This window comes from Microplitis mediator, chromosome 9 (genome assembly GCF_029852145.1).
Source record: "Microplitis mediator isolate UGA2020A chromosome 9, iyMicMedi2.1, whole genome shotgun sequence".
In the NCBI taxonomy this organism is placed as follows: domain Eukaryota; kingdom Metazoa; phylum Arthropoda; class Insecta; order Hymenoptera; family Braconidae; genus Microplitis; species Microplitis mediator.
Window position 1 is genome coordinate 12,730,061 of NC_079977.1, and position 13,770 is coordinate 12,743,830.

The 13,770-nt window shown below is 29.9% G+C and overlaps 1 protein-coding gene across 5 annotated transcripts in view; it reads left to right on the top strand.

The window, feature by feature from the left end:
- Window positions 1-13,770, top strand: part of LOC130674844 (protein kinase C and casein kinase substrate in neurons protein 2) — a 139,886-nt gene that overhangs the window by 22,449 nt on the left and 103,667 nt on the right. For all 5 annotated transcript variants that reach the window (XM_057480273.1, XM_057480270.1, XM_057480271.1 and 2 more), the window contains exon 2: window positions 908-1,298. In XM_057480273.1, the coding sequence (XP_057336256.1) occupies window positions 936-1,298 (363 nt within the window). In that variant the 5' untranslated portion in view covers window positions 908-935. The remainder of the gene's footprint in view (window positions 1-907; window positions 1,299-13,770) is intronic.

A 13,770-nucleotide genomic window follows, 5' to 3' on the forward strand; every position in this document is an offset into this window, starting at 1 on the left:
ATACATAATATGATTTAAATATTATTCCAATTTCTGAATTCTGTAGAATATTTTGTAATCTTAAAATAATTTCTAAATCCTATCATTTTTTGGGGACATCGAAGAATTAAACTATAATTCAAATTTTTTATTTTGTTGAATATACTATTAAATTCTAAAATATCGACTCAATTTAATGATTCTCATAGGATATAAAAAGATTCGATTATACTTGAAATTTTTTAATTCTGTTCCATTTCTGTAAATCGTGAAATAATGTCTACGCAGTTTTTTAAGCCGCACAAAGAATTTTCAAGTTTGAATTGATCGAGCTAGTAATTTCGGAGTAATTCCAAAAATAACTTTTCGGCTTTCAATCAATTTCCTTCATTTTGTGATACTTTGTAGTACCCATTATAAAACTCTTCCTGGTAAATTTTGAGATTTTTTTGATTTCTTGTTCGAAAATCGCTCTTTTTTGTCCCATAACTTCTGTGATAATGGTCCGAAGTGAAACTTTTTTCTTTCGAAATTTTTATGTTTTTTGTCTTCTTTTCAGAAATAAATACAAATGTTTTTCGAAATATTTTTTTGTTATTTTCGAGTTTTGAACCTGTGTTAAAGCATGGGTTACCATGATTGAGGTTTTAATATACGTTTAATTTTGACATTTAACATTGTAATATATACTATACTTTTTATAAGCACAGGTTTGCTCATGATAACTATATTGTTAGTTTCAAAGCTTCAGAGCTTGGCGCTCATTATCGTTCTTGGGATATCAGAAATTCATTGAATTGAAGATGACGCAAATCGAATTATTAGGGCTTTAATTAATTCTTACGAATTTTAAAGTTATTATAAATTTTATAATGTAAATATTTTCTCCAATAATGACTGGAAATAATGTTTTTTTTTTCTTTTTTAGGGAAAAGAGATTCCTCCTATAGTTGAAAATGTCACATCACAGCGACGATAACATGTTGATAGCTACGTCGGACTCTTTTTGGGAACCAGGCAACTACAAGCGTACAACTAAGAGAATTGAAGATGGTCATAAGTTATGCGATAGTTTGATAGCACTTGTCCAAGAACGTTCAGAAATTGAAAAAAATTATGCTAAAGCCTTAAAGGCGTGGTCTAAATCGTGGAATGAAAAAATTGAAAAGGGCCCGGAATATGGTACTACTGAAGCGGCATGGAAGAGTTCGTTGGTTGAATCTGATAGACTCTGCGATCTTCATTTACGTGTAAAAGAAAATTTATCTAATGATATCGTTCAACAAATTAAAACATGGCAGAAGGATACATATCACAAGGTATTTGTCAAATACTTTTCATTGTTTTTACAATCTCTGGCGTCTGATTTATGACAAAATTTTCAAAAACTCGATAAACTTATATGAAATTTCATAAAAATAATATTTGTCCAATCTCAAGGATAATTATATGAAATTTTATGAAGTTTTACAAAATGAAATAAAAACTCAATATTGTATACCATTTTTTAGAAGTAACACTTCCTATAAAACTCTACATCAGTCGATAAAATTTTACAAAATATAACTCAAGAACAGAAAAAATTGCTTTTAATAGATTTTCAAAAATTGTGTGCTACTTTGTATAATCTTTTTTGTTTACTATGATGTGAAATTTACAAAATTTTCATCTTCAAAATTTTGTGGGGCCCATTTTGCCTCAGCGGCCCATTTTACCTTAGTGGCCTTTTTTGCCTCAATGTCCCATTTCGCCCCTCCCCCCACCAAAACGCATTTCATCTTCAAAATTATGGGGGCCCATTTTGGCTCAGTGACCTATTTCGCCTTTCCCCCGCCCAAATACTTTTCATCTTCAAAATTTTAGGGGGCCCATTTTGCCCCGCCCCCTTACCCCTATGTATAGTTGTATATATATAATTGAAATGAATATATATGATCATTTAATAAAAATACACCGAGTATCATGGAACGGTGTAAAAAAAGTAGACTACACCGGGTTATGATTACACGGATGGAAAATTTACACCGAGAGAATTTTTACACCGATATTTTACACCACACGGCCGTGTAAAGTCCTCCGGGTCTAATTTTTACACCGTCATATTTCACAGTGTATGGTCACTGCTCTGACAATTAGCCAGATATAATCACATTCAATTACATATATATATATATATATATATATATATATATATATATATATATATATATATATATATATCTTTTTTTTTATTTAATACTTTGAATCAAAAAAATGTTTATTTACTAATAAAATTAAATAAAGTAATGATACATAGAACTCTATTATTGCTATGATTAAAAGGAATACATTTATTAAATTAAATTTTTCCCGCTACTACATTCAAGCACCTTCGCGAGCACCCAAAAAATTATACAGACCTGATGTTTACATCTGTCAAAATAAAAAGTTACTAAATGGCGAATATTGTGTTGAAATTTATTAAAGAAACTACGCTCAACTGGGTATTTATAATTACTGTAAGTAATTTTTTTAATATTCTACGAGTTTATAAAATTGCTTGTACGAAGCCCTTTTTTCGATAAATATTATAATTTTTTTTTAATTACTTATAGAAAATGAATGTGATATTGACAGGTCAAGGTCAATGAAAATATGATTTTTCAAACTCGGGTTTTAAATTTTTGTAGCATTAGCTAATGATTTAAAAAAAATATATAAATTTTTTCATGCATTAAAAAATTAACATATGTTGCATTTTGTTACTTTAAATAATTTTAATTTAATTTTAAAGTTTTGCAGCTCTAGTACTTTTTTTAGAGCGGCTGTCGGCCACCAGGCAGCGCCACATTTTTTGGAAAAAAGTGGGGGGCACCCTCGAAGAATGGCCTTAAAATAAATCGGTGATAAATAACTATGACTCGAAAATTACATCAGCATTGCGTCAAATACTAACTTGTCACTGATGTAAAGATATGATTTAAGAGTGACATCCATATTACGTATAACCGGGACTTTGCTACTGTCATAAATGTATGATTTTAAAATTACGTCATTATGATATACGATAATTACTTTATTACTACGTAACAATGTGATGTAGATTTTATGTCAAGCGTACGTAATACATAAGTCATAACTTTGGCGTCATATAAGAGTCATGCTTACATCAATATGATGTCACAAGCTTTTTTACATCATATTAAAGCCATGTAGAACGTCAGATTGACATCAAATTTACATACGATACCGTGACATTTCTATGAGCTACGTATGACGTCAAAATAAGGTCATGTGCTCACTGGGAAATTTTATTGAAAAAAAAAGTTCTTAAGTTTGTTTGTTTGTAAATTAATATTGTGATTTTTTTGTATTTTTAATGACTAAAATATTTAGAATTTGTTTAAAATGAAATAAGATAAAACTGAGATGATCGGAAGCGCCCATGTGTGGCCAAAGATTGAACTATTTATATATATATATAGATATACAAAAAAAAAGGTTCACTGTTAATCAATTTATTCATTTTTTAATTAAATTACATTGAATAAGACGGTAATTTAAAATAGGCTATTACTCAGAATGATACTGAAGCGAATGAAAAAAAAAATTGACTGAAAAAGTGAAGTTTTTTGGGCGTTACCGTGACCACATACATCATCCGCACATACAGACAATCCGACGTCCACCGAAATATTTTTTCAAAACGGTTTTTTTTATACTATCTAGAAAAAATCGTGTTTTTTTAAGTATCTACTGTCATACATAAGTGTTCTTGTTGATACTTGTCAACTCGTTTAATACTCAAAGTGCAAAAAAAGATCGGATAAAAGCAATTTAAGCCGAGATAATTGCTTGACCTTGAGAGAGAGAGAGTAAAGCACTAATCAAACGCTTCGCGTTCAGGCGTGCAATACTTTCGTGGAAAGAATAGTAGGGGAGAGGTGCTGCAGTTGTAACAAAAAATTTTATTTTTTCGATTCCACTTGTTTTTTTTTAAGATAGTAAACTTAAAAACTGTCAGAAAGTTAGCTGATAGTATCTTTTATGTGACTGACTTAGTTAATTTGTAAAAAGTCAATGTTAACTTATTAAAAAATGAATTTATTTAACTAAAGTCAGGGGCCAAGATGGCGGCGTGCGTGGGCTGCAGTTGTAACACAGTGCAGGGGCAGTTGTAACACGGAACGAAATAGATATTTTTCACCAAATTGCTTTTTGTTATTGGTGTCTATATTTATATCTATATCTATTTTCCTATATCTATTTTCCTATATCTATATATAGTGGAAACCTAAACATGCAAACCTCTCAATAAGACAATTTATAGATAAATTGAGAAAAATATAGATAGCCCGAACTGGGAATCGAACCCAGACCAATTCGGTAACGCGCCGAGTGCTCTACCAGTTGAGCTATCCGGCCCTATACTATATTCCGTTCAATTTGATCTATAACTTATTGAGCCACACCGTCCTTCGTACGGTAATACACCATTTAAATATAGTGGAAACCTAAACATGCAAACCTCTCAATAAGACAATTTATAGATAAATTGAGAAAAATATAGATAGCCCGAACTGGGAATCGAACCCAGACCAATTCGGTATCGCGCCGAGTGCTCTACCAGTTGAGCTATCCGGCACTATACTATATTCCGTTCAATTTGATCTATACGGTTACGTAACATATGATCCGACGACAATTGATCCGCGACAATTAATCCGCGACAATTGATCCTTGCGACGATTGATCCGTCGATAAAATGCGTGTAACATGAAAAATCACGCCCTTTTTTCACTAATTTTGTGTGCGTGTAACATAAAAAATATACTCACACACAAATTAGTTAAAAAAGGGCGTAATTTTTCATGTCACACGCATTTTATCGACGGATCAATCGTCGCAAGGATCAACTGTCGCGGATCAATTGTCCTCGGATCATCGGTCGTGTCACCGTTACAACTGCTACTCGTTCAAGTGTTACAACTGACCCTCACGCAGAGTTGTTAATAAAAATCTAATTACAACAACAAAAATCAGTAAATTGATATAAAATTCGATTATACAATACTCTTGATTTGTCCCTTAAAGTATTAATACAAGTCTCACATCATAACATTAGAAAACAAATTTGTTATTAAAAAAATTGTGAAGCGTACAAAAAAAAGTTTTCACGCGTATTTTCAACAATTCTCAATATTTTAATATCGGAACAAAATTAATAACTGAAACTTTGATCTAGTCAATAATTTACTATTTTGAATAAGTTAAAAAAAAAATAATCATAATTTTTAGTTTTTTTAATAGTTTTTCATTGAGTGTTACAACTGCCCCTTGTTACAACGGCAGCACCTCTCCCCTACTTGTTTCGAGAAATTTTATTTTCTTTAACCAAAAATATTCAATATTGCTACAAAAAAATAATGTTTCTTGCTCCAAAAAAAATATCTCTTACTTTGAGAAATATTAACTCTTAAAATAAGGAAAAAATTTTTTGATCTAAGTGTAAAAATATGTTGACGTGAGCAAAAAAATTTTGATTCAAGATAAAAATTTGAAGATAATTGTTTACTTGGTGCAAGTAATTTTTTATTTTCCGAATCGATCAACAAAAATTTCTTGAATCAAGAATATTTTCCGTCATTCAAGTTAACTATTTTTTTGTGCAGTTCCGCACTAGTTTTACCAGCGTCCTCACACTTAGTTCATTTTACAAGTGTCTAAATTCATTGTCTCATTTCGTGGTTGTTAATAAATAAATGTAGAAGTAAACAACGTGAATAATACATTGAAATCAGTCTACTAACAAATTAAATAATTAAGTTGCTGTGAATCCAGGTACTGTAATCTTGAAGTTTATTTCCCTGGCGGACCCGATATTACGGTAGAATTACGTTAAGTTAGCGTAGATTACGGTACGAGGGTAATATACCGTAACATTCCGTATCTTACCGTAGTTCTACCGTAACCCTACCGTAGTCATACCGCAATCCTACCGTAGTTCTACCGTAATTCACCGTAATCCTTCCGTAGTCTTTCCGTAGACCTAACGTAATTTACCGTAACCCTACCGTAATCTACCGTAACCCCACCGTAATTTACCGTAACCCTACCGTAATTTACCGTAATCCTACCATAATTTTCGGTCGTTCTACCGTATTTTACCGTACTTCTGCCATAATATTACCGCAATTCTACCTCAATCCTGCCATTTCATGACTGCAAGATAGGGTAAATTAACGGTAGAACTATGATAAAAATACGGTACCTATTTGTGCGATCATCAAAACAAAGTTCTGGTTCTTCACTATTATGAGTAATATCTTTACTGTTGATTACAATACAGCCTACTAGCTATCGTACACTGCCGCATTACGGTGGTTCACAGTAAATAATTTACGTGATTAACCCTTCGTTACCCACGTTCTTTTGCCAGCCGAATTTACCCACGTGGTTAGCGTCGCGCCACCGTGTTAAATTGAACGCGCTGTTGCCGAACGTTCAACCACGACTATTATACAGTATTTAATAATTACTGAACCAGATTATTTATTATCAAAAATCGAAAACTTAACATTTTCAATTATATTTATTATTTATATTTATATACATATATATATAAATATTGTATTATTCTATGAATAGTATTATATTTCTATTTTATATAATAATATTTTCTTATTATTATTATTACACGTGAAATACGTTTTTAACATAAGAAACTAGTGTCAATCACAAATATAAAATTATTAATTAAATGAAATTTTCGATTGAATTATTGCAAATTTTTTTCAATTACATATTACGTCATTACTTAAACAACCATAAAATTATAATTATTTTCAATCTCAATTCGATTGAACAATCACACATGAAACTACTTTTCTAATTATAAATTTAGTATATATAACAACAATAAAATTATTGATTTATTCAACTCTTTGCAAAATTATCGCATTTGAATTTAATTATTGGAGCTTGCAAAACAAGTGTGATTGATGAAAATGCAATCACACTGATAGAAGGATTTCTTAGTATTTAAAATATATTTCTTTGTATTTAAGAAATCATTTCTTAAACATCGTTTCTTAGTATTTAAAAAATATTTCTTAAATACAAAGAAATATTTCTTAAATACTAAGAAATATTGTTTAATTGCTAAGATATGATGTTTAAGAAATGATTTCTTAAATACAAAGAAATCTTCTTAAATGCTAAGAAATCCTTCTATCAGTGCATGACTAAATTCTATCTTCTATTGAATCATTTTCTTCATAACATTTAACACACATTGAACGCGTATGCTCTCCACATATAAAATTTTCGCAATAGCTACAAACGAGGGTAGTCTTGCGGTTTTTTTTTTTGGGCAGTATGCACATAGAGATCTTGATTTATCGACAACAATAGGAACATTTTTATTTTTAATATCGAGAATTTGTCCTATAGTAGTACGTAAAAAATTTGAAATGGTCGGAATTTTTAAACGTTTGACCATCAGAAGCTTTGTTAATTCTTTGGCAATATTAATTAAAAATTTTTTACGAGACAATTCAGTCTGTGTATTTTCAAAATAAATTATTTGGGAATTTATTCCAACAAGATCCATCATTGAATAGAATACTGTGAGCGGCTACCGATTTGAACAGCGTGCAACCGTATAATTTCCTCGCAGTTGATCCACCGTATCTACTCCACCTTTGGTATCATTGTAATATGTGATGATCTCTGGTTTTTGTTTAGAACTAGTGCTGTCATCAATTTCACAAGTTTCATGCATTGATGAAATGACTAGCACGCACTTGTTTTTTTTTGGGACATAAGATGTCAAAATTTTTCCATCATTGTATCCAACCAATGATGAAAATATCGGACGATTTTTTGTCGTTATAAATTCAGAAGGAATTTCTTTTTTATTTTTTTTCAACGTTGCTACCACAGTCGTCGCGTATAATTCTTGAAGTTCGTCAATTAAAGGAACAGAGCTGAACCAATTATCAATTGTCAAATTTCTCCCAGTTTTTAAAACTGATGCAGCAATACGTCGCACTACAGCTTTCGGAGAGTTATCAATAAAGTGAGGCCCAGGAGGTTGCTTTCCGGTGTAAATTTCAATGCATGAAGTATAGTAATTAGATGAATCAACAAGAGCAAAAGTTTTGATTCCGTACGAATGAGGTTTCATGGGTAAATACTGCCGAAAACTACAACGTCCTTTAAATGCAAACATCATTTCATCTATCGTTACATTTTCATGCACACAATACAGCGTCAAAAATTTATTATTCATATGATCGACAACTTCTCTGATCGGAGCTAACTTATCGGTTTGTGCTCGTTCTTGACGTGTCTCGGAATCATCGAAACGAAGTGCGCTTAATAATTGAGTAAATCGATTCTTACTCATTACTGATTTGAAATAATCAGGGGCAGTACCGTCCATTGACCATAAATCATTGGCTTGAGTGTGTGACAGTTTAAGACCCCCAGCCAAGTATAATAATCCAAGAAGAGCTTGAATTTCTTCCATGTTCGTCAAAGGACATTCGTTAAGACGTTTATATTAAGCCTGACGTTTTTGTAATTTTTTTTTTGTATTGATCACAACACTTTCCAAAATTTCGTCAGTGAAAAAGAGTTTCCATGCATCCAAAGGTGTTTTTGCTGCGCAACCGAGTCTTTTCACTCCCGGAGCTTGAGTGAGAACATTCTTTTTTTTAGATTTCCCTCCTACAAGAGGTTCAATAAACCATTTTGTTTTCTTATCTTTAGCCAAAAAAAAATTTTGCTTGGATTGAATCTTTGTGCTGCTAGTTATATTATTATTTGCATCTTGAACATACTCATGGTCATCATCGTCTTCATCACTAGAATCATCGTCACTAGAATTATTCAACTGTGACGATCCAATCTCAGGTTCTTCATCAGAATAAACACTGTCATCAGAATCACCGGGATCTTCTGGGATAGCGCGTTCATTGGTAGTTGACCATCTTGCACGGCTTCTTGTTAGCATTTTTTCTAAAATAAATAATGTTCGTTATGAAAATACTTCATACATCATATAAATTATGTAATGAATATTTTTATAATTTAATTTAGTAAAAAAAAATTTTAACAATAATATTTATTATTATGGTTCATGATGTCACTTTCAACTTACATACTAAATAGGTATTATGAATTTAAATAATGAAAATTCTAATACTCACAAAGTTATAAAACAAAATTATTTTTTATAAATAGTATTAATTATTATTTAATAACAATTAATTTGTAAATAATATAATTAAAATAAAAACTAACCTGAAAAATCACTTCTCTATACCAGTTGTGTTGAACGTGTGGTAAAACAGGCTAAAATACTGGCGGCAAAGAAACTTGGCAACAGCGCAATTTGAAAAAGATCGGGAGACTTACCCACGATGGGCGGCAGAGCGCCGCTTTCTCAAACTCGGTCTCGAATTTTAGAATGTAAAAATATTTTTCAAGGCTTTTTATGCATGTAAATAGCATTAAAAATTTTTTAATAGATCAAAGAAAGAATTAAATTTTTTTCAAAACTACGAATTTAAGTAGTTACGAGAAAAAAAAATAAAATTTAAAAAAGGCGGCGCCACGCTCATAGCGTGGGTAAGGAAGGGTTAATTATAGGACATGTTTGTTCATACTTGAGAAGTTCTGATAAATCCACGCTGCGTAAATGTAAGGGCCTTATTTCCACACCATTTCTATCGATTCATTTTGTCTTTGTTTGGCAGATGGCGCCATGTAAATTTTCGATTCGAGTAATAAAATCCTAAGTAAGCATCAATTCCCAAAATAATAGGTTAGAGAACTAAAAGTGATTCAAAGGTTATTCTGTACTAATTTATGAAATGGTACAGCAATTGGGTGATTTTCCGAAAACGTTTTCTTACAAGGTAATTAACTTTAAGATTATTTTAATGTTTATAAATTATAAAAACTTATTATTTATAACATCTCTGATTAAAAAAGTGAATTGAAAAGTATTGAAAAAGATGAGAAATGAATCCTTTCGAATACTTTCTATACCCCAAGGTTTTCATTTTGACATAAAATGAATACTTTTCAATCCCAAAATAATAAAAGAATTTCTGAACTTCCGAGGAATTGAAAAAGATTCAAATGAATTGATATTTTTAATCTTTCTGAATCCTTCTCAATACCTAAATAATCCGACATTTCGGATCAAGTGTGGGATTGAAAAAGATTGGAATGAATTGAAATTTTTGAATCTTTCTGAATCCTTCTCAATACCTAAATAATCCGATATTTCGGGTCATGTGTGGGATTGAAAAAGATTGGAATGAATTGAAATTTTTGAATCTTTCCGAATCCTTCTCAATACCTAAATAATCCGATATTTCGGATCAAGTGTGGGATTGAAAAAGATTGAAATGAATTGAAATTTTTGAATTTTTCTGAATCCTTCTCAATACCAAAATAATTCCATATTGGAAGGTATTGAAATGATGAAAGATTGAATTCTTTTCAATACTTTCGAATTCCACTTTGAAATTGGAAAGTATTCAAACGATCAAAATTTCAATTCCATTCAATACTTTCCAAAACCGCCGAGGGATTGAAAAGAATTGAAATAATTTTCAATACTTTTCAATTCACTTTTTTAATCAGGGCAGTGCCGATGAAATTGAATATTTTCAATAAATTTTTTTCATTCACGGAAGCCAAATTTGAAGATAAATAGATCATTTGCTACAAATTATATATATATATATATATATATATATATATATATATATATATATATATATATATATATATATATATATATATATATATATATATATATATTATATAATCAACGTAACTGAAGAATAGCATAAAAAATTACTCAATTTCTATAAAAACTTTTTTTCATCGATGCATCGAGTGATTAATTAATTGTTATTAATGTAACAGGTACAAAAACTTTCTCAGGTCGGTGATGCAGCAATATTTTTACATGAGATGACTTATCATGATATCTTCCCGTATGAAAAAAACATATATGGTTAAAATATATGGCATCATATATAATAAATATCCGGTCATATATGTGGCGAAAACAACTGTATTCTTTAGTATATGTTAATATATATTATGAAATTATATCTTCGCCATATATTTTACAATATATGATTTTGCGTATAAATACATATATATGAAATTTAGTTATATGGTTATATATGGCACTACTATATATTATATAATATACTTACAATATATTTAAGATAATGTATAGAATACTTTATATTATTATATATTGTGTCACATATATAATAATATATATGTACTACTGTTATTTATTACAACATATATCATTACCATATATTTTAAAATATGTGTTTTTATTATAATAAATAATATATGACTATAATATATGGCGGACCAAATGAACTCGAAAAAAATAATAAAGAATATGTCAATCGTATCATCATAGTTTCGTAAGTTTGGAACGTTAGTTAACTTATAATTTATGAAAAATAACGATCCACATTCAATTAGATCAAAAACATAAATTCTTTCTATTGCTTTTATATAAATTTTATGTACTTTCGAATTCAGAGCATTTCGAAAAATTTTCGATAGAATGCATATTCCGCAGCTACAAAAAAAAAAAATTCAGTTTAAAAAGTAAATAAAATGAAGTGATGAAGCTTATAAAAAGTATTGATATATTTTTAAAAATCACCAAAACTTTCATCAACATTTTCAATTAATAACTTCTCAGTGAAAAAATAAAAATTAAAAACAATTTTGAAGTGACAATATTCAGATCAATTTTTAAAATTAAAAATTTAAAGAATTATCGACGTTTTACGATTTCCCGAATTGCTATTGGTCATTTTTGGATTGCTGTTAGATCACTTACCATGTGTGAGTATGCAGTATTAAATTTTTTTGTTAAAGTAACACAAGTGAATGAAGTAGAAAGTCAAGTTTTTACTTCAACAAGTATATTACTAAGATATTAATTGATTTTATTTGGTACAGTATATCACTGTTGATGATTGCAATAGATTATTATTTAACTTAGTAATAATGAGAGTAAAATAATACTATTAAAGAAATTGAATGGATAAAAAAATTACAGGAAATTTGATATCTGTATCAATATGAAAACTATGTATATAATATCTAGAGTAATTAGGTCTAAGAAAATTGTTTCTAGTTCCATAGATGAAGTAAAAAAAATTATGAAAATTTTTTTGGATAAATTAATAACTCTAATTTAATAAATTTCATTTCAATTCAGCTATCGTAAATGAACCCGACTAGAAATTTTAGTTAGGTAGTGATTAGGCCCGAATAAGGCATGCCAAATTTCAGACTTGCGCCGAATAAGGCAACCAAACTAGGTTAAGATCACGACAGTCACGCAGTTGCGAGGCACTGCCTAATTTGTCTTCCTTTTTAGGCAGCGGTTTGGAAACCATACTAGCTGGTGGTAGCTTTAACCAAGTTCGCGCCAAATGAGGCAACCGGATAAGGCTCTCATCGTATACAAGCTCTATGCTTATACATAAAAAATTATTTTTAGAGGGCAAATGAAACTGAAGTTACGAACGTTGCTGCATAAGAAGTATAAAAAAAAATCACCATAAGAATCCATTCGTCGGAACGATCCCATAATCACCATAAACTCATGCTATCTCGTGATTTTCGTGGAAAAAAATTCAAAGCTATCACTTCGAGTTCCGCGTGCCCTCTGTAACATTCTGCTATGATAATCAATGATAAAAAAAAATCAAATTAGTACAAAATACATTATTGAATTGTTAATTTATTGTACAAAATTATCTTTTTAATTATTAAGTTAGTAATTCCGAATGACAGATATGAACATAAGCCACTATTAATTTTAATTTTGCAATTGTAAAGATCATTACTTTTTCTTTTATCATTTCAACTTTTACAGCTGCTAAAATCGGTATTTTTTTATCTAAAACAATAAAATGGTTTAATTTTCTGCTATACATCAGAGATTCATTTTTTTTTATCGTGTAATAGTAACCAATTAAATAATTGTCTTCTTCAGATCTCGTTTTTAAGTTTAAGAAATGTTGTATCTCAAAAATTTTTCCATTTACTAACATGACGTTAAAGTTTATTCTTTTTTTTTCGCGTTTATACTTTGCACTTGTTACGATTTCTTGATAGATTTTACATCTTGTATAAATGAAAATGTATGTAGTTGAATCAACTACGATATTTAATCTTTTTAACGCTAATAGTTGGTCCATGGATAACGACTTCACTAAAGTTTTTCTACCTAATATTCTACATTCACTTGATGTTTTATTTTGTACCAGCTTATAATTCATTAATCGATCCAAGTAATTTTTTTGTTTATAGCTTAAATCATTTTTACACATATTATAGAGTCGATCGATTACACATTTTAATCTAAATGAGTCACAAATTTGAATAATAACTCCATTAGGACTTTTCACATAATTTTCTAAAGTTTGATTAAAGTCTTCGTAAATAAATGCACTGTGAGTCCAGAGAGGGCCCCAATTTTCAACGCTGGTGGCTAAATGAGTTAATAAGTGGACATTAAAACTCACGAATTTTTCCCCATATAGCTCTTGAACTCCAAGAACAAACTCATTCAAATATTGATTAGCATCAATCAACTCTGACTTCATTATGGATCGTTTGACTATTATTGCTATTCCGTCAACTAACAATGCCCAATGATCTACATATTTCTTCGGAAAGTAAATTTGAAGCATAGGCAAACTATATGCTAAAAGAAAACAAATCCACTCATGAGCT